The 22,058-nt window shown below is 30.6% G+C and overlaps 2 protein-coding genes across 4 annotated transcripts in view; both read left to right on the forward strand.

The window, feature by feature from the left end:
- Positions 1-22,058, forward strand: part of LOC105193298 (zinc finger protein 436) — a 52,106-nt gene that overhangs the window by 27,936 nt on the left and 2,112 nt on the right. Inside the window, exon 5 of one of the 3 annotated variants that reach the window (XM_026131248.2) lies at positions 13,028-15,743. The exons of 1 other annotated variant lie outside the window; for it this stretch is intronic. In XM_026131248.2, coding sequence (XP_025987033.1) covers positions 13,028-14,885 — 1,858 coding nt within the window. In that variant the 3' untranslated portion in view covers positions 14,886-15,743. Of the gene's footprint in view, positions 1-7,156; positions 8,460-13,027; positions 15,744-22,058 lie in introns of those variants that run through there. One more of the 3 variants, XM_026131251.2, reaches the window with a different exon arrangement.
- On the forward strand, positions 19,187-21,329 carry LOC120357217 (zinc finger protein 525-like). Its single transcript, XM_039447217.1, has 2 exons — positions 19,187-20,011; positions 20,086-21,329. Exons 1-2 carry the CDS (start codon positions 20,004-20,006, stop codon positions 21,122-21,124), a joined length of 1,047 nt encoding a protein of 348 aa, XP_039303151.1. The 5' UTR covers positions 19,187-20,003; the 3' UTR covers positions 21,125-21,329.

Raw genomic sequence — 22,058 nt, forward strand, 5'->3', positions numbered from 1 at the left:
TACAAACGTAAGGTAACCCTGCAACAGCATCAAGTGCGAGCGCATAGTGACGAGGCTGCTCAGTTTATTTGCGATTCTTGCGGTCAGTCGTTCAAGGTGAAAGTTGATCTTCTTGTGCATATTAAAAGAAAGCACAACACCAACGTTTATATATGCCGATATTGCGGAAAATCCGTGACGGATTTTCACAGTCACGAATGGAAGCATAAGAAGCGAGACGAAATGGCCAACTTAAAATTTTCGTGTCATTTATGTATCAAGAAATTTCAGACCAAAACTCGTCTCGATAATCATTTGTTGATGCATAAACAGGGTTATAAGTGCACTGAGTGTAATATTGTTATGACTTCAGCGAGACAACTAGAGTATCATAAGAACCGGGTACACAAACCGGGCACAACTTGCTCAATTTGTAAGAAAGTGTTTGTGTCAACGGGTAACAAATTTTATCAACATGTCCTTACACATGCCGGTATTAGGCCATATAATTGCGATATTTGCGGCGAAGACTTTACTCAACGATCCAGTCTCTTTCGGCACCGAAGAAATCATCCCGGTCCTCTTCCACCCTATACATCACAAGTACCCATCGCTGGTTTAGCCAAAAATGTTTTACAGAAACTTTTTAAACTAGAATGACTGATATTTGTTAGAAGAGTCAGTAATACGTTACTTCTACAAAAGACGTCCCTGGTCTACAGAGATTTATAAAAACAATATTCGAAAACATTTTCTTACAAAAAATTATTTGCTGATATAATTGTGAGAATAGAAAAGTATTATAAAGATATTAATTTATTTGTTTTGCTGATATTTTCATATTCTTGCAATATATTTTTTTATATATGTATATCGTTATAATTAAAAGTTTCTCTGTTTTTTTTCTTTGTACGGTAGACGTTATTTTTCTTTTTAGTTTAATTTTAAATTAATGATAAGTATAACATATACCTCATTTTAGAGATGTGTCTTATTATTACACGCCAAGAAAAAGTCAACTTGAAATTTAGTAAAAGTATACAAAATTGTACAAATCCCGATATAATTCAACAAGTTTTTAGGACGGCAGTTTATAAACCTAAAAAGACTGATTTTTATGCAATAGATTATAAAGTTATTTCTAATTAATTTAATTATTCTGAATATTTATATTTTCTGTATGTGAGAACATATTTCTTTTACAAATACAAAATACAAGTATTTAGTATGGTCAAATATTTATCTAGAATGGTTGAAATATATACAGGGTGGGGAAAAAGTACCGGAACAGCAAAATATCTCGAAAACTAAACATTTTAGAAAAAAGTGTTTAGATTGTGTAATACTATTGTAACCCTATATATTTCAATCAGAAGTTATTTTTCATTAAGTACTTTCCGAGTTATGACGCTTGAAAGTTACAGTACACTGTAGCTTTCAAGCCTCACAATTCGAAAAGTACTCAACGAAAATGAACTTTCTTGTAGGATTTTGGAAAGGTTTTGACACCTATTAGATTCTGAAATAAAAAATAGGGTGTTCCATTTAAAAAAGTTAATGTGCTTTTGATCTGACCTTGGCGACGTCATCCAAGGTCAAACTGATAATATTAGTAAATAAATCTTTTGAAACTCTACAACTTTTATCTGAAACACTTTTTTCTAAAATGCTCAGTTTTGAGATATTTTGCTGTTCCAGTACTTTTCCCCCACCCTGTACGTGATAATAATGCTTAATTAATTATGAGATGTACCTAAGTAAACATATAATTCCGAATTATATTATTTGGATAATGTTTGTAATTAAACATTTTTTAATAAATAAAGCAGAATGTATTTTTGCCAGATTCTTTTTATATTACTATTAAATAAATTAGTATTATTGCACACATTAATATTGTAAACGAATAAAAAGTAATTTATTTATTTAATTAATTAAATAATTTTATTCTATTAATAGCATTAGATCTAATTGGAAATAATTTTGTTAATTTAATAATTGCATTAATGAATACTTTTTTTTTTTATTAAAATAACGTGAAGTATTGAAAGACTAATGCTATTAATACATCATATTTTTTTCATATGTGTATTGTTCAAATTAAATGAGTTTTATGTGAAATATTTTTATTGTGTAATAGCTTTATTTTGTCTAAAAAATATTTACTATATTATTTACAATTTTTGAAGTAAGTTTACATTATTATTCTTATATTTGACTGTGACAGATTTTATGTATTGAAATATATTAAGCATTCATTTTGGATTACATTTCTTTGGATATAACGAAATATAAGAGCGTTTAAATTTTATAAAAATGTTGATGTTAAAATATGCATAAATTTTTTTAATATTATTTAAACAAATTTTTTTTATTATTAATGAGAAATTGATGGTGATAGCTGTAATGTAATAACAGTGAAATTTATCTTTTCATATACAGTGGCTAATGAAGCGTCTTTTTGTGGCATCTTTACTTAACCACCTAAACATATGTTTAAAATACAGTGTTAATACTTTTACACTGACACGATTTATCCCTGTTTCAGGGAAAAGCCCATCATCATCAGGCAGAAAGAAGGGGAATACCAAAAAGGATCTTTCCGTTATGTCTCCATTTTGTTGGGCTCGTGGAAATCTGCTCAAAGTGAATCTAATTCTACAAATACAAGTGGAAAATTTAAACCTGTTACGATACAGTGTCGAAGTATACATAGACCGATTAATGTAGATTCGCAGAACTTAGTCGTAAAAACTGCTAAGGACGCCAATGTTTCAATTCAATCTTCATTGATCACAAAAACGCCGCAAGTCTCCAATATGCCAAATTCATACAAAAAAATCACTGAAGTAGACGAAGTCATGAAAGAGATAAGAAATACGTGTCCATTTTGCGAGAAGCACTTTGATAACGCGAAAATGGTTGAGCGACATGTCAGATACGTACATCGTAAACCGTATCAATGCGACAAGTGTAAAAGAGCTTGTTACACATTAGCGGGGTTGGAGGCGCACAAAAGAATACATCGGCCGGACTATTTCTTCGAATGTGAGATTTGTCATGTGAAGTACAAAAGTGAAGATGGACTGAAAAGACACAACATTCGCATTCATAGCGACCGCGAACCGAAATACATTTGTGAACATTGCGGTCGCAGTTATAAGCTGAAGATTGATCTGACGCATCATATGAAGAGAACTCACGTATTGGATCTGCAAATTTGCCGTTTTTGCGGCAAGAAGGTCAAAGACGTGAAGGGTCACGAGTGGCGTCATCAGAAGCGAAATCGTGATATTAAATATGAATATCCGTGTCACTTGTGCCGCAAAAAATTTCATCATAGAAGCAGACTGGACAACCATTTAATGTTGCATAAGAAAGGTTTCAAGTGCGAGGAATGTGGCAAGGAGTACAGCGGCACTCGCGAACTTACGAGCCATAAACGTTTCAAACACGGTCATACGAACATTTCTACTTGTATTCTATGCCAGAAATCGTTCTTGTCGATTAGTAATTTTTACCAGCATGTGCTCACCCACGCCAGCATACGGCCATACAAATGCGACGTCTGCGAGAAGGATTTTACACAACGCTCCAGTTTGTTAAGGCATAGAAATCATCATCCTGGACCATTACCGCCGTTATCATCGTCGCATCCGCAAATAGCTGAGCTTGCCAGGAAATATCTTGAAAAGGTTCAAAATGAGCATCGATAATAATTTTTTATTGAATGCGTGATTATTAACAAAGGACTGTAAAATGATATCTTAGTAAGAGTTGCTAAGGAACGTATAAAATACATAAAACTAATTGAATGCACAATTCATATATTTATAAATTTTTAATTGTACTTTGTATGTTTATTTACGTGTGAATTATACTTTTGTCTTTTTAAAAAAAACAACTGATATATAGTTATAAAAGTATTTATAAGAGTATTCTATATATGATTAAGTTCTTTTTCAGAAAATGTTTTTTGATATTTTTTTATGCATTAGTTGAAATGTCACTACATTAAAAAGAAATTACTAAATTAATTTTTATGTATTGTGCAAAATAAGTTTTACATTAGAAATATTCAATAAAAAAATTTCTGGTTTATGTGAATTATGATAATTATCAAATTATCATATCTGATAAAAAATTGTGAAAAATGTACATAATTTAAGGAGTACGTATTTTTTTGATGCTGAAAAATTACCAATTTTTAGAAATTTTTTGGAAAGAATAAATAAATTTGATATCTACAAAAAGGGCATATTTAATTGATTATTAGTGTATAAAAAAATTCTTTTTTATAATGATTTAATATATTAAAATAAACTTTTATTAGGGTTGCTTTTGAGTTGTCCGGTAAAATATCCTTCCAATATTTGCACTCCAGTACTCTGTAAACAAATAAAAAAAATAATTAAGATCTTTTAGAATGATATTTTTATTAAGACTTGATATGAGCCGAATTTTAAAATTTTGTAAAAATTGAAATGTTATAGCATCTTAAAGAAAAAAATTTGTTTTTTTTCCAACAATTTTTGCGACCTTCAAATGTTTATAAAAATTGTTATAATTAAAATTTTTTTTAAATGGTTCGTCAAGTCTTAAAAAGAAGTGCATATTCAAGTGAAAACGTCTTTTACAAAAAAATATTAAAAATTGTTAAAGTTATCGTGTTAAGATTTGGAAAGGTAGGTTCAAGAGTAGCCTTAGTAAAAGTCAATTTAAACAAGTTAAAACAGTTTTTTTTTTTAAATTATCTTTTTATACATTATTAATGAATAAAACATGTTCTTTTTGTAAATATCAAATTCATTATACATTTGAAAAAAATTTTCAAAAATTAGTAGTTTTTTTAGCATTGAGAAGCTATGCTAACCCTTTCATAAGTATACAAGTTATATTGAAACTATATATATATATATATAATTAGAGAATACAATATTTCTGATGTAATTTCTAATTTTTATTTAAATAAATTTTTGCCATGAAATAAATCATAGAGTTAATTATTAATTATACATGCGAAAATATTTTTTATAAAAGAATATAGGAGCAATTATGTAATTTCTTTAATAAATATTAATAATTTGAAGTATTTTGTAATAAGTTTAACATAGGTATATTGATACAGAAAACCATTTGCGATTTACGAATAATTATTTTTTGTTTAAATTGCCATAGGTTTTGTTCTATAGGCAAATTTTATTTAAGTTTTATTTATATGTTTTACCTACTAAAAATATTATATTTTTGGAGAAATCTCAAAGAAATTTTTTTCTAATTTCAAAAAAGCTATATAAGCAGAGAATATTTTGTATGAAAAAAGTTTCTCTGTATATTTTATATGACTAATTTATATTTGAGTAACTATAATAGTTGTGATTTCTTCACTGTAGCGCTAAATTGTTTTTTTTTCTACTTATTAAATTCATCCTTGTTACAGGAATCAATGGATTACTGTGTGAGACAATTGTTTATATGAAGGATTATGCATTGTGTCATAAAAAGAGTTTAAAATGAGAAAGACTAAAGTTGTAGCAGACGTTTAAATAAAAAATATATCTGTACACACTTGCATATAAATTTATGCAACGTGTTACAGAAGTTCATCATCGAGAATCAAATTGGACTTAGAAGTCATCTTAAATAATATTTTGTGGAAGAGCAAGAATTAAATTAAAAGTTTATGCATCAGAATTGGTATATTGAGCAAATTAAAAATTAGACAATTTATGTGTACAACGTGTGAATTAAGATTTTAAAAGTATTTAAGCTTGTTATGACTAATATAATTTGCTCGCATAGCGAAGCAAAGTTCAAGATTGTATAGAAGTCTGATATATAATATTCTCTCTTATGCGATCGACTAATGGATTTATTGTTTCTGCGATCAGTTCATCAAAACGCTCGAAATTTTCCGAGAGGATAAACTCGCAAAAGTACGAAATATATTTGTTGATATAATGCACACCGAATTGGGCAATCGTCTACTGATCTTCCATTAGGATCAAAAGTGTTTCAAAAGTATTCAAAAGATCTGATGGAGCGTTACAAATTGTAATCATAACGTAGAATGCAGAATATAAAGCAAAATGACTTTATCTACCCTCGTAATTGTACTATTATATAATTTGCATTGTGATATTAATGATGTGAATTTTACACAGTGATCTATAATCTGTTCTTTTTTCACAAGAGAGAACTAAACTTTTTATGTTTTATTTTTTTTCTTTAATATGAAAAAAAAAGAAGAAAAATTAATCGTGCAAGAAATTTAATTCTGGGATGTGAAAAAAAACAACCTTCTATCTCACGAAACGTCGAAAGGATTAATCATGGATTCTTACTGTCATTGTCATCCATTTCGAAAAGTTAGTTTATTTAGAATGTTTCATAATTATTTAGCTTAATTAATTTTTTTTCTTATTTTTTAAGAGTAACTTTACAAGAATGCAAGTTGTTACTTCTGTTCTTCTGATACATATCGATTTAATACCGAGACTTTAAAAACAATTCAAAGGGAAAGTTAAGTAATGCCTTACATCTTACATTGCATAAATTAATCTCGTAAAATTTTCAACAATTTTTGTTTATCTAACTTAGAGACTTGTGCATACTTCAGTAATGTTTATATTGCAATACGTGATAAAATCAACAATATATTTTCAGTTTTAGATCTACAGAAATTAAATTTTTTTTAGAAATTAAATGCATTAAGTCCGGATGCAATAACGTTATTTTGGCTTTAAACGAGATTTAAATATATATCTGTCTTCATCTTTTTTCTAAATAAAAGCAGACATATGTTTAAGTTTTGTTTAAAGTCGGTATAACATTAATGCAATTGGGCCTAAATAATCTAAATAAATATTGTATATATTATACATTGTATCATATAGTTTATATATTAATGTAATCAAATGTTTTGTTTTATATGTAATTTAGTTTAAGGTCACTTTGCTGTTTATTGTTATAAATTGTAATGTTAGAATAATGAGAAATATTTATCTAAGAAAATATCTGTAAGCAGTGGAGAAAAATAATTTTTATGAAATTCAGCCAAGCTTCTTTTTTATTGAAACTTTTAGCTGAAGTTGCACCAATGCATGCTCGCGTGCAACCAGCACGACCATATCCCTAACAAATCAAAATCGACTGACAATTTTTATAATTTTTTTAGGTACAATCAGCTAGATCCACTCTCACCAACTTTTCTGATAGTAAAACTGGAAGACGATTATTTTCGCATCCCAAAATCATTGAGCGTATTTATGATGAAAGAACCGCCACCTACCGAGGAAAATAGTTCCAAAATCGAAGAATTGAAAGAACAAGAAAGAAAAGAGGAGAAGAATAATCGCGTCGAAAAGAATCAAGGACGCGTTGAGACCAGGAAGAGAAATAAAACCATCATCGAAGATTTAGATGATTTGGATGATTTGGATGACGCTCCTTTGGACTTTAGAAAACGGCGCAAAGATGTACTCTCAAAAACGCGATCTGGCAAGAATACAACTAGTTTAAAGAAGAAGTCGCATATCTGCGAAATCTGTTACATCACGTTTGATCGCAAGAGCAAGCTTACTAGTCACATGTTCAAGCATAGCAATTCACGGCCACACAAGTGCACGATCTGTTCCAAGGGCTTCAAGACTGGTGCGTATCTTTCTAGGCATATGGAAATCCACGATGAACCTGCACAGCTTCACGCGTGCACCTTGTGTGATTTCAAGGCACGCACGAAACCATATCTGAAGATACATTATATTCGCAAGCACACTGAAGATTATAATTATAGCTGTGAGCAGTGCGGTAAGATGTTCAAGGTGCAGTCTGATTACACGACACACATGAAGGACCATGATACGGAGTCCTGCGTTTGCGATATATGCGGCACGTCTTATCCTAGCAAGAGCTCTTTATATTTCCATAAGCATTATAAACACAAGACAAAAGTTAAGGAGTTTGAGTGCCAGATTTGTAGGAAGCGTTTCAAAACCCAGAAGAATCTCGATAGTCACGCTGAGTTGCACAAAATGAAGTATGTTTGTGAACAATGTGGTTTGGAGTTCAAATTCAAGTACGGTCTCACTAAGCACCTCAGGACGCACTCGGGCGAGAAATCGTATCTCTGTGCGATATGCGGCAAGACCTTTGGCTGCCTCAGTTCGCAAAAGATCCATTTGCTAACCCACGTCGGCGAGCGACCTTATGTTTGCGACATTTGCGGCCAGAGCTTTACTCAACGGTCACCGATGATGCTGCATCGAAAGAAGCATCCTGGTATACATCCACCGCCACCACCCATCAAAATTACGAATCTTTTGCATGGCGTGCAAGATAAAATTATTGTGAATAAAAGTGCCAAGTGATTCACGAGTGTATGCGACAGATGAACGTGTGAAAATGAAGAATGACTTTATGATTCGGATAATTTTTGTATCTTTCTAATACAAATAATCTGAAAGCGCGTGATATGCAAATGTGATTTTTTAATATTATCTTAGTGGCGATACATTTGTCATGTAACGCAGCTTGGACAATCCCGCCTACACCAAAAGCGTAATAACATACGTTATTATCTTATGATGTATAGATTCTAAATTAGAGGATTCTTTTCTCGAAAGTATATGCTCTCATGTCGGTATATCAATTTTACGTTTAAATTCGTTAAAATGTTTATTTGACATAAAATTATGAATTAATGTTATATTACAATTGATCAAATTTACAACTAAATTTTAAAATTCTGCTAAAATAAAGTATTGATTACTTTTCGATATTAAATATAAATATTTAAATATTTATTTTATAAAATGAAAATCAATTTTATCATTTTACAAAAGTGTCATTTTTTAGTTTTTATTTGAAACTTTAATATATTTATATTATGATTTATAATAAAATTGTGTAATTAGTATAGGAGAAGTGATGCCTGCATTAATCTAATATTAGTTTATTTATCAATGTTCTGCTTTATCTTGAATTCGCTCACAGTATAATTGCATTTTATTTTTATAAAAAGTCTTCCAATCTTGTTTATATGTAGAATTTAATATGTCACCATTTTTATAATGTCAAATTTAATGATATTTCTTGAAATTAGGCAACTTGAATACGGTATTTATCATAATTTATCATAATGTCTTGTATACTTCAGTTTGAAATTTCGATTAAGAATGTAATATATTTTTGTTAACGATACACTATATTGTATTGAATAAGAATTTTGCTTTTTTATTGATTATACAAAGAAGCATATGTTATTTATTAAATAATCCGCATGTAATTTAAATTTTTGACGTTGGCAATATTATCATTCAGTTTTCTGTAAAATGAAAATTTCTTTCAAAATTTATTGAAAATATAGACTTTCTTCGAGAATAATCCTCGTCAGTTGTTTGATAGTGATCTTCTGTTTGTCAAATGGGACGATGCAATGTACAGTATAAAATCGATGTAAGATACTAATAAATACATATGTTTTTAGTAAATGAATTTTGTACTATTAAAAAGTTGACGAAACCTTTTTGTAGAAAATATTTTAAATATAATAGAAAGTAACAATATAATAAAATATAATATAAATTAACTGGAAATCGTATTTTAAGCAACAGAATTTTTTATCATTGTAAAGAATGCTTTTCAAAACAATTGCTATGAAAAATATTTTCATGTAAATGAGTTATTCTAAATATCGAGTTGTACTAATGTAATAATTTTTCTATTAAAAAAAGCAACGAATAGTACACGTACGATAGAGAAATATGCTTCATTAACATTTTATTTATAATAGCTTATGGCTTCAGAAGAATACATATTGAATTTTACTTTTAAACATTATATTCCAATAGTACAAGACAGATAGACATACATTTTTGAAAGTAAAACGGAGTGGAATAATGATTAATGTGGTACGATGTAGTTTCTATGTTATTCACATGATAAATATTAATTATAATGTAATGAAAATTAAATTTGTAAAAATGCTTATAGTATAAAGGGAACATTTTTTAACAACAATTAGCAATTAAAATTGCAAATTTAATTATTATATATGTTATAATATTCTATAACATATTGTTTATGTATTTATTGAATGTATAATGTTTAATAGAATATAAAAAGATATTTTTTACAGTTATAGACCTCACATGTCTGTGTATGTGCTTTGCATTAAACTGACTTATTTTTTTTACTTTTAGGTCTGTGCCATGTGATCCTCTTGAACAGACTTTCTTTGTGGTTCAAAGCAACTATCAACTTTATTCTTTGTCGATGCCAGATTCTTACAAATTTCTCAAAGATGCAAATAAAAATGCGATTGTAGAATCGAGGTATTTTTCGCCGGAAGTAAAAAGGGAGATTGCTGATAAACCTATGGAGAAGCCTGAAGAAATGTACAAAGATAAAAGGAACAAATTGAATTCGTCATCAGAAATATATCCTGAAAAATTAAAGCGTACATATTTGAGACCTATGTGCCTTTATTGTGGGAAAAGATTTGCTAGAAATGAGTATTTGAAAAGGCACATGAGAAAAGCAACTGCATGTTCACAGCAACTTTTATCCATACGAGTGCGCAATTTTTCGTCTACGCCTAATACCAGAGACATTGCTTAAATCTCATGTGTCATTACATGAAAACGACAGGGATTTATTTCCCTACAGATTGTGATTTCAAGTTGGCAAAGGGTTTCGAATCTTAAATGCCATAAGATAAAATAACACGATAATGTTTACGCCTTCATATTGCTACTGCAGATATGTATGGTTAAAACTTCGTACATTACGAGAAATACTACACCGGAAGAAGCATCCTGGCGTACATTCATCGCTACTCATCAGAATTGTAAATCTCCTGTACGACGTGTAAGACTAAATTGTTTTTAATTATGGTGGCAAGTGACTAGTATATGCAACAGATAAAATAATGTGAAAATGAGGAGAGTAATTCGAAAAATTTTTGTATTTTTTAAATATAAATAATTTGAAAGCGCGAAAGTGTGATTTTTTAATATTATCTCAGTGGCGATACAATTGTTATATAACATAGCTTAGATAATCTTGCCTACATCAAAGGTGACAATGTAAAGTATTAATGTATTATCTTGTGACAAGTATAGATTCCGAAATTTTTTCCCTGAAGTACATGCTTTTATGTTGATATATCGATTTTATGTTCACATACATTAAAATATTTGTTCAAAATCAAGTTATGAATTAATGCTATATTACAATTGGTCAGGTTTAAATTAAATTTTAAAACTGCAATCAATTATTTATTTTGTGACGTTATGTTTAAAATAAATTTGAAGATTTTATTTCATGAAATAATAAACTTTCTATTATTTTTTATTTCTGTAAATTTAACGTACTCGTATTACGATTTACAATAAATCTGTTGATAATGTAATACAGTATAAGAGAAGTAATATGTGTATCGATCTAATATTAGGTGCAGTTTATTTTTAATGTCCTATTTTATTTTAAATTTGTAACCGTTTAATTATATTTTATTTTTATATCGAAACCTTATAATTTTGTTTACGTAATAGAGATCAATTGAAAATATAGTACCATATTTTAATATTTCAATTTAATATTTCTTGAAATGTAGTAATATAATATTTTGTATACTCCTGATTTAATATTTTTATTAAAAATGTGTATACAGGGTAACAAAAGTATTGGACCGGTAAAATATTTTAACGAGTTAGAAAAAAATGTTTCATACAAAATGCTCTAGAGGGAGCTAATTAATGGTTATTAATTAGGCCTAAAATGTTTATGTCTAAAAAGCAAGACATTGCTCAAATCTCATATGTCATTACATAAAAGCGACAAGAATTTATTTCATTGTTCAGATTGCGGTTTTAAGTTGGCGGTTTTGAGTTGGCAAAAGTTTCTTAAATACCATCAGATAAAACAACATATTAACATCTACGTCTACAAATGTCAATCTTGTCTTGAATTGTTAAAAAATGAGGCGGTATTTTTGAAACATATAGAGCTTCATACTGTAGTTTGTAATTATATATATATATGGCCAAATATGTCAGAATAGATGTTATCTTATGCAACATTTATGCAAGTGTAAATATTAGGATGATAAAAATTGTATTTACAAACAGTTGCAACATGAAGATAAATGTCAAAATGATGAAAAGCATACGACAATAAAGATATTTGAGCGCAAAAACTTATTCATAGCAAACGACTTAATTTTACAGTATGGTCTGTCCATCCATCTCTCCGTCTATTCTGAAGGTTTCTCAAAATTGCTTAACTTTTTAAAACTTTGTTTTTGTCTATAGGTACCTAAAGACCTTAATTCCAGTGAAATAAAAATACAAGTCAAATTAATTGACTGTAAAGGGATAAGGCCAAAATTAATAAAAATTTTTTAACAAAGTTTAAAAATGGATATTATTGTAATGCAAAATTGCATGCAATTATCGTAATGCAAAAGATCTGTATGTTGAGAGCTGTATGATGTAATTTGGAATTTATAATGTGATTTTTATTATGCGATGAGTTTAATGCATAATACATATGTTTTAATCATGTAAAATTATTTTACTTATATTTGATTTTGCACACAATTAATAAATGCACTTGTCTAAAGATATACAAGAAACAATAAGAATTGTGTTAAACTAACATAAACACAAGTTAAACTAATTATAAATATTTGCCACAAAGCGGTTATACTTATTAAACAATGTATTGCATTAAGTTATCTGAAATTTATGTTACACAATTTTTAAATTATACGCCCTTTTTCTTTACATAGTATAGATTTGAATCATTAGAATTAATTTTAATAGAGTTCCTTTAATTTCGAAGGAAAAAGATTCTTATAATGAACAGTTTTGATTAATAAAGATAACTGAATTCATGATTTTCAAATCATGCAATAGTTCCACAAGATTCAATTGTATCCAAAACTTTCTTGAAACATCTTTTAGACCTGAAGTAAGTAGTGATTGAGATGTTTAACTTCTAACAATATCATTGAAGCTAACTGCTGTATTTTAATATGTTTTAGAGAGCAAAACTGCAGCAAGAAGATCTTGCAGATGGATGATTCCGGTTGCTTTATTGTCGGAAAAGATTCGATACCGATGAGACTATGGCAGCACGCTGATAATTACGGTAAACTGCGTTATTCATTAATACCGATGTCAAACGATACCGATAAAGCTGAGGAAGATGTAAAGGTATTCGATATATTATCGTTGACCTCTGTTAAAGTCGAAGAGACCGAGGATCAGCAGAGAAATCGAAGAATCAGCGGTTGCAGCGTCCGTAATTGCATGGATTCCTCGATGCGTATGCGCAAGGTAGTTATCGATAATTACACTTGCAACAAGTGCGGTGTGAAATTTCCTATACAGTCTATGCTGAGTCGCCACAAAGTGACGCACAATATGCGTTTATGGTTTCGTGAAGGACGTCTGAAAGAAAAATATGAGCGATATTTAAGGACGAATGCTCGAAGACAGTCTAGACAGTTGAAGGCGCAAAAGCGTTTACGGGGAACAAAATACGTTTGCACATTTTGCGATTTTGAGTGTAATAGATTGACGACTTTGGACGCGCATGTAAAGAGGAAGCATGCGGCCAATACGAATCCGAAGAAATTCATTTGTATTATTTGCAGTTACGAGTGCTCGAATGAAGCAAATTTAAGCAAACACATGCTCAAGCACAGGAACAAAAATACGACGAGTTTTGCTTGCAACTTATGTGATTTCGAGTGTAAAAGAAGCACTACTCTGGCGTCTCATCTGGTACAAAATCATAAAAAATCTAAAAAAAAATTGGACGCAAGTTGTATGGAAAAAAAACGTAGAATAACGGAGTATAACTATACGTCTCACAAGAAGCCTAATCAATCGGCTGGCTCGCACAGTCGCGGAATGACTAGAAGAACAAAGTCAATCTTGCACGAAGATTCGTTGGCAGTTAAAAAAGAAGTATGTGTGGAAGATAGCCAGACATCGACTGCCGATGTCCCGGAACAACCTAATCAGAAGAGGCCCGTCGAGGAACATTGCGATCTCTGCGATTTTACATGCGCGAAGAGGAGCACGTTATACTCGCATAAACGCCGGCACAAGGTAGAGAATACTAACGAGGTGTACGCGTGCAACGAGTGCGGCTTCAAGACCGCCAAGAAGTCATCGCTGTACTCTCATATTAAGCGGAAGCATAAAGAGCCACGGATTTACGACGGTGATGCGCAACCGGAACTGTTCTATTGCAGTCAGTGCGACTACAAGAACAAGAACAAATATGAGTTGAAGATACATGTTGCGCGGAAGCACACGGATGACTTCAAGTTCTCCTGTGAGACCTGCGGTAAGAAGTTCAAGGTCAAAGGTGATTTGACGAATCACATACGTTTCAGTCATCGGGAGCAGCCGGTGATTTGTGACGTTTGTGGTAAGACCTGTCTCAATAGCAATTCCTTGTATGTGCATCAGAAATTCGCGCATTACAAGGCCAAGTATGAGTGTCAAATATGCAAGAGGCGAATGGTCAGCCAGGAGAACCTCAATGAACACATGCTCAGGCAGCACGAGCGTAGAGAGAACGTAGTGTGCGAAGAGTGTGGCAAAACTTTCTCGCGGAACAGCAGATTAAAGGTACACATGAGGATCCATACTGGAGACAAACCGTACAACTGCACCATCTGCAACAAGTCCTTCGCCCGCAGAACAGCTCTCAAGCAGCATCTACTCATTCACACCGGTATCAGGCCATACGTGTGTGATATTTGCGGCAAAGCCTTCACTCAGAAGCCAGGTTTGATCAGCCATAGGAAGTCGCATCCGGGTTCTCACCCGCCTTTGCCGCGCGTCCTCATCGATCATATCTTGAATGACGTTATGAACGGTTGACACGCTGATTGATCGGTATAAAATTTGCATTAAAGTTTGGACGATTCTGAATATTTGAATAGACTATCCGGTGATGGCAATGTATAAAAAATAAACATGCTTGTATAATTGCGAACGAGATGCTCCTTAACACGAGTTTTTTATTCAGTGATATTTAGAGATGTTATGACAATTTATATTGTAAGACAACTGAATATATTATTTACAAAAAATTTTAATTGCCATATGTACGTGTAATAAATGAATCTTTTTATATTATAATATCAAATATATCAATATTCTCAAATTAAACGAAATTTCTAAGTATGTTAATTTGTTTCACATTGTTATGCATTACATTATTATCTTATTTAATTTGTTTAGCATTATATATTAATTAAAGAAGAATTATAAGAATCTTTGAAGTTTTTAAAAATGATGAAATTTATATTTAACAATATTCGTAAAGCAATTGATTGTTAGAATTTCATTTTTTGTTCGTTATTTTGTTATCTTTTCTTTAAAGCTATTTTAAATATATAATGTATGCATATAAAATTATTGTACATTTATTCGCTTTTGGGAGTACAGTAAATCTATTGTGAAAGAATGTTTAAATTTTAACATTTGAATGGTATATATTTTTTTATATATACGTGTAACACCGTATTTATATCCTAGAAATACTTTTTTACATACATGAGCTGTAACCGAATGTGATTTAACTGTTTAATGAATATATGTCACGGAATATGTGAGTTACTACAAAACAGACTTCCATTTATCACTAGAAATAAGTGTGATTTTTGGCGTTGATTGTAATTCTTGAGAGATTAGAAAAAATTATTGGAATATACAAATAATTAATGAAATTTAAAACTTATGTTTTATTTAGAACATGCACCTTATGTACCTTATGCACCTTATTCATTTACAAAGTATCCTTTATTTTGTTTCAAGTATCAAACTTTTTGTTAGAGATATAAAAAGGATAAAATTACGACAAAAAGATTCTAATAAAACATTTGATAATAAAATTCTTAACTAACATATTGTATGATTTTCAGGGTCGTAAAAGGAAGTGGACATTTTCTATATGGCAAAGAATCTATTCCAATGCAGCCGTGGAAACTAGTTGATTTCGAAGGATGTCTCTATTATGCCTTCCTTCCAGTAAATCAAACGTCAAAAATAGAAGAGAATCAATGTGATGAAAAAGATGATGAAATCTCGAAAATCAACATTGACAATGCGGAAAACTTCGTAATTACAAGTGACAACAATGTGATGTATACGGACATGTTGAATAATATTTATACATTAAAGGTGGAAAACGAGAATGCATTTTCGATGGACGAGTTAGTAATGACAGATGAAGATCAACCTTGCATTGAGGAGGAGGAGGAAGAGGAAGTGGAGGAAGTGGAGGAACTGGAGGAGGAGGAGGAGGATGAAAAGGTCTATGCTTGTGATGAGTGTAATATTTGCTTCCCCGTGATGCAAATGTTAAAGTATCATCAGGACACAGTGCACGAACAGGAAATGATGACGAACACTAAAAACAATGTAAAGAACGTTACGTATAAGTGTAACTTCTGCAACTACGAGAGTACTAATAAATCGACTTTAAGTTCGCACATCAGTAGAAAACATTCTACGAAACGCGTGATTAAACGAAGACGCAGACTCAGCAAAAAAATTATCGAGCCAGAGGAGTACTCTTGTGACGTGTGCGGGTTTAAATGTCCAAACCGACGACGGCTGAAGGAGCATCTCGATCGCAAGCATGGGTCTGAATACAAGTACAATTGTGAGTTCTGTGACAAGAAATTCAAAGTGAAGAGCGACATGAGATTGCATGTGCGTTTCAAGCACAAGGAGAGTCCGATAATATGTGACGTCTGCGGCAAAACTTGCTCCAACAGCAATTCGCTGTACGTGCACCAAAAATGGGCGCATTTTAAGCCCAAATATAAGTGCGAAATTTGCAAGAGGCGTATGGTTACGCAGGAAAATTTGGATCAACATATCTTGCTGCAACATGAGCGTAGAGAGAGTTTCGTGTGTGAAGAGTGCGGCAAGTCTTTTTCAGAAAATCACCGATTGAAGCAGCACATGATGACCCACACCGGCGATCGACCGCATGACTGTCACATTTGTGGTAAAGCTTTTGCGCGTAGGACTGCTTTTAGGCAGCATCTGTTAATTCACACGGGCATGCGACCATACGTTTGCGATATTTGTGGGAAAGCTTTCACGCAAAAACCTGGATTAATATGTCATCGAAAATCTCATCCTGGAGTGCATCCTCCTTTACCGGTGGTGCACATCGATCACATTCTGAATGATTTTATGAAAAAAGTGTGATTATGTAGTACACACCACACTCACATAAAAAATTCTAAAATTTAAAATTGCTCTACATATTAAAAATTTGAGATTACATTTTAGAAATTCAAAATTATTATTTTAACCATTAGACTTCATTAGGTTACTTTTTTATGTAGATTTAAATAAATTTTTCTTTTAGACACTAACACACACACACACACACACACACACACACAAAATAAATTAGATTATTTCATTTATTTTTCAATAAATAAAAAAAGATTTTGATAAAAATAAATGCTTATTTCCGATATTATTTAAAAAAAAATTTCATTGAATGTACATAATCAAATATATGTAAGTTTCATTCTACAATCAATGTCTTTATTGCGTAAAACAGCATGTGTTGAAATATAAGATTACAAAAATGTGATAAATAGCAGATTGTATTTTAATAAAAAGTTCTTTCGCCGATGAAGATAACTTATTTGCAATTTAATATCGAATCTTTTTTATAATACTTTATTGTAAATTTTTTTATAAATATTTTTTTTTACTGTGCGAAATAAACAATAAAATGCTTTCACAAATTTATTTTATATGATACAGAAATGAGCAACAATTATGTAAGTATAATAAATTATATATAATTAAAATTATTTTATAATCTTTCTGAATCTAAAAGATTTACATATGAAATGTGCTTACAGAAATTGGAGGCAGATGTTCCTGTTCTTGTGTCTTGTTTCCATAAAATATTAGCAAAGAAATATATCTTATTTAGTTCCCTTATATTGGCGTAAGTAACATTAGGATTGATCAAATCTGTTTTTAGAATCATTTTATTAACATTTTTTTGTTATATTTATTTCAAGAATTATGAATAACTTGTGTATCTATGAAGGAATCTATAATTATGAATTTTTATCAAAATAACATTTTCCTAAGTGTTTATTAATTTCAGCAATTAAAGACAAAAATATTTTTAGATTTTTATAATAATTATTAAATATAAAGTAACAACTTTTTTTTTAAGCTGTGACATGTTTCCAATTTTATATATAACAGAAGAAGAGTTCTTACAGCAAATTTCCAGGTTGGAAATAATCGCAATTGTGACTTTTAATAATAATTAACTTCTTTTTTCCAAATCTTTTATGATTAAATCCAAGAATTTCTACGATATGCAATATTGTCGAAATAATCAAAAATTGAAACGTAAAAAGATAAAGATAATTACTACAAATACATCGAATTTTACAGGGTGTTGTTTGTACTCAATTATTTAGAATATCTATATTATTTGTGATGATATGAATATCAAAGAGAAGAATAGTTTGTTTCGTAGGATCAAATACATAAAAAAATTTTTTCAAAGTTATATTTTAAAAAATTTTAAGATTATCATCGTTTTTTAGAAATAGGATTGCATATTTTCACTAAGTAAGGTAGTTAATAAAAAAACAAATTCAATCGTATTAAATATTCTTACCTTGAAATTACTTTAAACATAAAATCATTTATATGGAAATTAAACGCGTTTTCAATATTTGTTTTATTTTATTTTAGAAGGTGTTTAAACTAATTACTATTAACTTCTGTACACTTTTGAATACGACGAATAAATGATTGTCTCTCACTTTCAATAAGTTCTGGGGCGATGCAGTACATGCACGCCGAATTCTTTCTTGCAATGTTTTTTGATATTATAGAAATATCACAATAAACTTAGTTTTTTAAATGTCCTCGTAACAAAAAATCAATTTGCATAAGATTGACGATCGTGAGAGAATCATTTATTCGTCGTATTCGAAAATGTATGGAAATTAATGGTAATCATTTTGAATACCTTCTAAAATAAAATAAATATTGAAAACGCGTTTAATTAAAACAGTTTTTTCCTATATAAATACGATTTTTATTACGTTTAAGATTATCTCAATGATAATATATTTTATACGGTTGAATTTGTTTTTTTATGAAGTACATTACTACGTTAGTGAAAATATTTCATTAAAAAAATGTGATAACTTTAAAATCTTGAAAAATTTGATTTTAGGAAAAATTTTTTGTATATCCTAATATTTACCTCTTCGAAACAAACATTTTTTTCTTTTGATTTTTTTTTTCATATTGTTACAAACAACAGATATGCTAAATAATCATGTTACAGAAAACACTCTCTGTAATTATATTTATGATTCTATGATAACAGTTGTAATCTTTTTTTTAAATATCGTATAAATATTATAAAAAAATATCTAAAAAATATTTCTATAATATAAAATATAAAAATATGCTAATGTGCTGTATATTTAACAGTTTAATGTAGAAAAGTTATGCTAAGTCCGTTGTATAGTCGTCCAGAGCATATTTTATTACATTAAGGACCACTTTAACCAACTTCGATTAACTTTCGATAATTAACTCAATCCACAGAGTTGTCAATATAGAAAGGAAAATAGTTTATTATTATTAGATCAAGACGCAAAATTTTTCTTTTGTCTCTTTATAATATATTTGATCGCATCTGATATATTTTATGGTTTTAATATGGCTGAAATTGTTAATTTTTTATTATATAATGAACACGTACTGTTGGCAATATTGCTGATAGAATTAATTGTCGATTAAAGTTAACTGAAATTAGTTGAAGTAGCCTTTAATCATATAAAAATAAATATATCGTAATTATTCTATTACCCTAAGCTTCCTGCATCAACAAAATTTCTGTTTTTTAAACCCCTAGCAGAGAGGGTGAGAATAATTTCGATTCTGCTCGTACCAATGTGTCTTCGCAAATTTTAGATGCGAATGTAAGTAGTCCAAGATCTGTATATTTTTCAGTTGTAGAACTGTAATAAAGATATACCTTTGTGTGATGTTTTAGGAAGCTGATAGGCATCCTTGCCGGTCAAACGGCGTCGAACAAAACTGGAACGAAAACATCGGTCCCCAAACGCAAAAAAGAGAAAAAGTCGCAGGTGAAAGATTGCGAAGAAAAGCGTAATTTGTTCGGCTGCGACGTCTGTCCTAAACGTTTCCAGAGTCAGTACTTATTGAAACAGCACATGCTCACACATAAGGCAGAGATCGTGCGTGGATGCAAAACGGAAGTAAAAAAAGAGAATTCCGCTTTCACTGATGTAGTGCCGCGAAATCAGGAAGCTCTCTCGTGCGTAACTTGCAATTTCCGTTGTAATAAGAGATCCACGATGATCGCGCATCTCGCCGAGAAGCACGAGAAAACCGCGGACAACAGTAAACTCAGCAGCAACAAGTTTATCTGCATCATCTGCGGCTTGGTATGCGCCCGCAAGGAGACTCTGAGATCTCACTTCGTCCGCAAGCACACTCATCACTTCAGCTACTCGTGTGAGCACTGCGGTAAGGAATTCAAAATCAAGGGCGATCTTACCACGCACACTCGGCTGAATCATCGGGAACCACCAGTGATATGTGATGTCTGCGGTAAGACTTGCCGGAACAGCCACAGTCTGTACACCCATCAGAAGCACGCGCATTACAAGGCGAAGTACGAGTGCCCGCTGTGCCATCGGCGGCTCGTTACGCAGGAAAATCTAGATCAGCACATGTTGACGCAGCATGAGAGGAAAGAGAAGTCAGTGTGCGAGGAGTGCGGCAAAACCTTCTTCGAGAATTACGATCTGAAAAAGCACATGAGGATCCACACGGGTGATAAGCCGTACGGTTGCACGGTCTGTGGCAGAATGTTCGCCAGGCACAGCAGCCTGAGCCAGCATCTCCTTCTGCACACCGGCGAGCGTATCTATACGTGCGATGTTTGCGGCAAATCGTTTGCTCAGAAGGCGGGTCTCATCTGCCACAGGAAGATCCACTCAGGCGTTCTGCCGCCCCTGCCCGTAATACATATCGATCACATACTGAAGGAGTTTATCAAGAAATGAGATCACGTGACTTGAATTGTTGGTGCCTCGCGATCTTTATCTTTCATTTTTTATATGATAAATAAATAATGTAAATATCGCGTTTGCATTGCAATCAAGATATATTTCTGATTGATCACTGAAATGTAAAGGAAAAAAAATTGCATAAGGTACAAGACACTTGCTCATAATGACTGATGATACAGATATAAAAAATTCAAATGAGTTCAATTAGTCCATTTTTATTCTATTTTAGTTTTATTTTACTTTTGATTGTAAAGACTTGTTGAAAACAACGAAGCTTCATAGCAAGATTCATAGAGTTTGCAATAATATAATAGTAATAATGTGAAAATTATTATGAATTATTTTCGAATATTCTGCATGCGAGAAGCTTTTTATTTCTTATTTCGTTTTATTAATACTTATACGTTAATGTTATTATATTTAACATATTACTTTGCAATATATTTGATCTTATATATTAATTCATAGATTCCTAAATAATATAAAAAAATATCTATAAAACAAGTTACAAAAAATAATGTTTGTAAACTTTGTAATGTTAAAATTTTTTTAATTTTATTTTAAAATAAAAATTGAAATGTGCAAATAAAAGGATATTATATAAAAATATTTTATGTAAAAATACGTGAAAACTAGAGAAATGAAAGAAAGTTTGTCAAGTTATGTTATGAAGTTTAATTCCTGATTTACGCTAAGGTTTAATTATTGCAATTTTGCAAAAGTAAAATTGATTACGCAGTTATAAGCAATATTATTTATGATACTTACATTTTGTTATTTTATGTTTTAAATATTTCTTAATACAATTTGTTTCTCATTATGTTTTTTAGCAATGTAATATATTATTTTAGAAATAAGCTAATTTCAAATGGATATCTATTTCTAAAATTATTGAAATAAATTGTATTGATTATACTGAACGTGTACG

This window comes from Solenopsis invicta, chromosome 1 (genome assembly GCF_016802725.1).
Source record: "Solenopsis invicta isolate M01_SB chromosome 1, UNIL_Sinv_3.0, whole genome shotgun sequence".
NCBI classification, from domain to species: domain Eukaryota; kingdom Metazoa; phylum Arthropoda; class Insecta; order Hymenoptera; family Formicidae; genus Solenopsis; species Solenopsis invicta.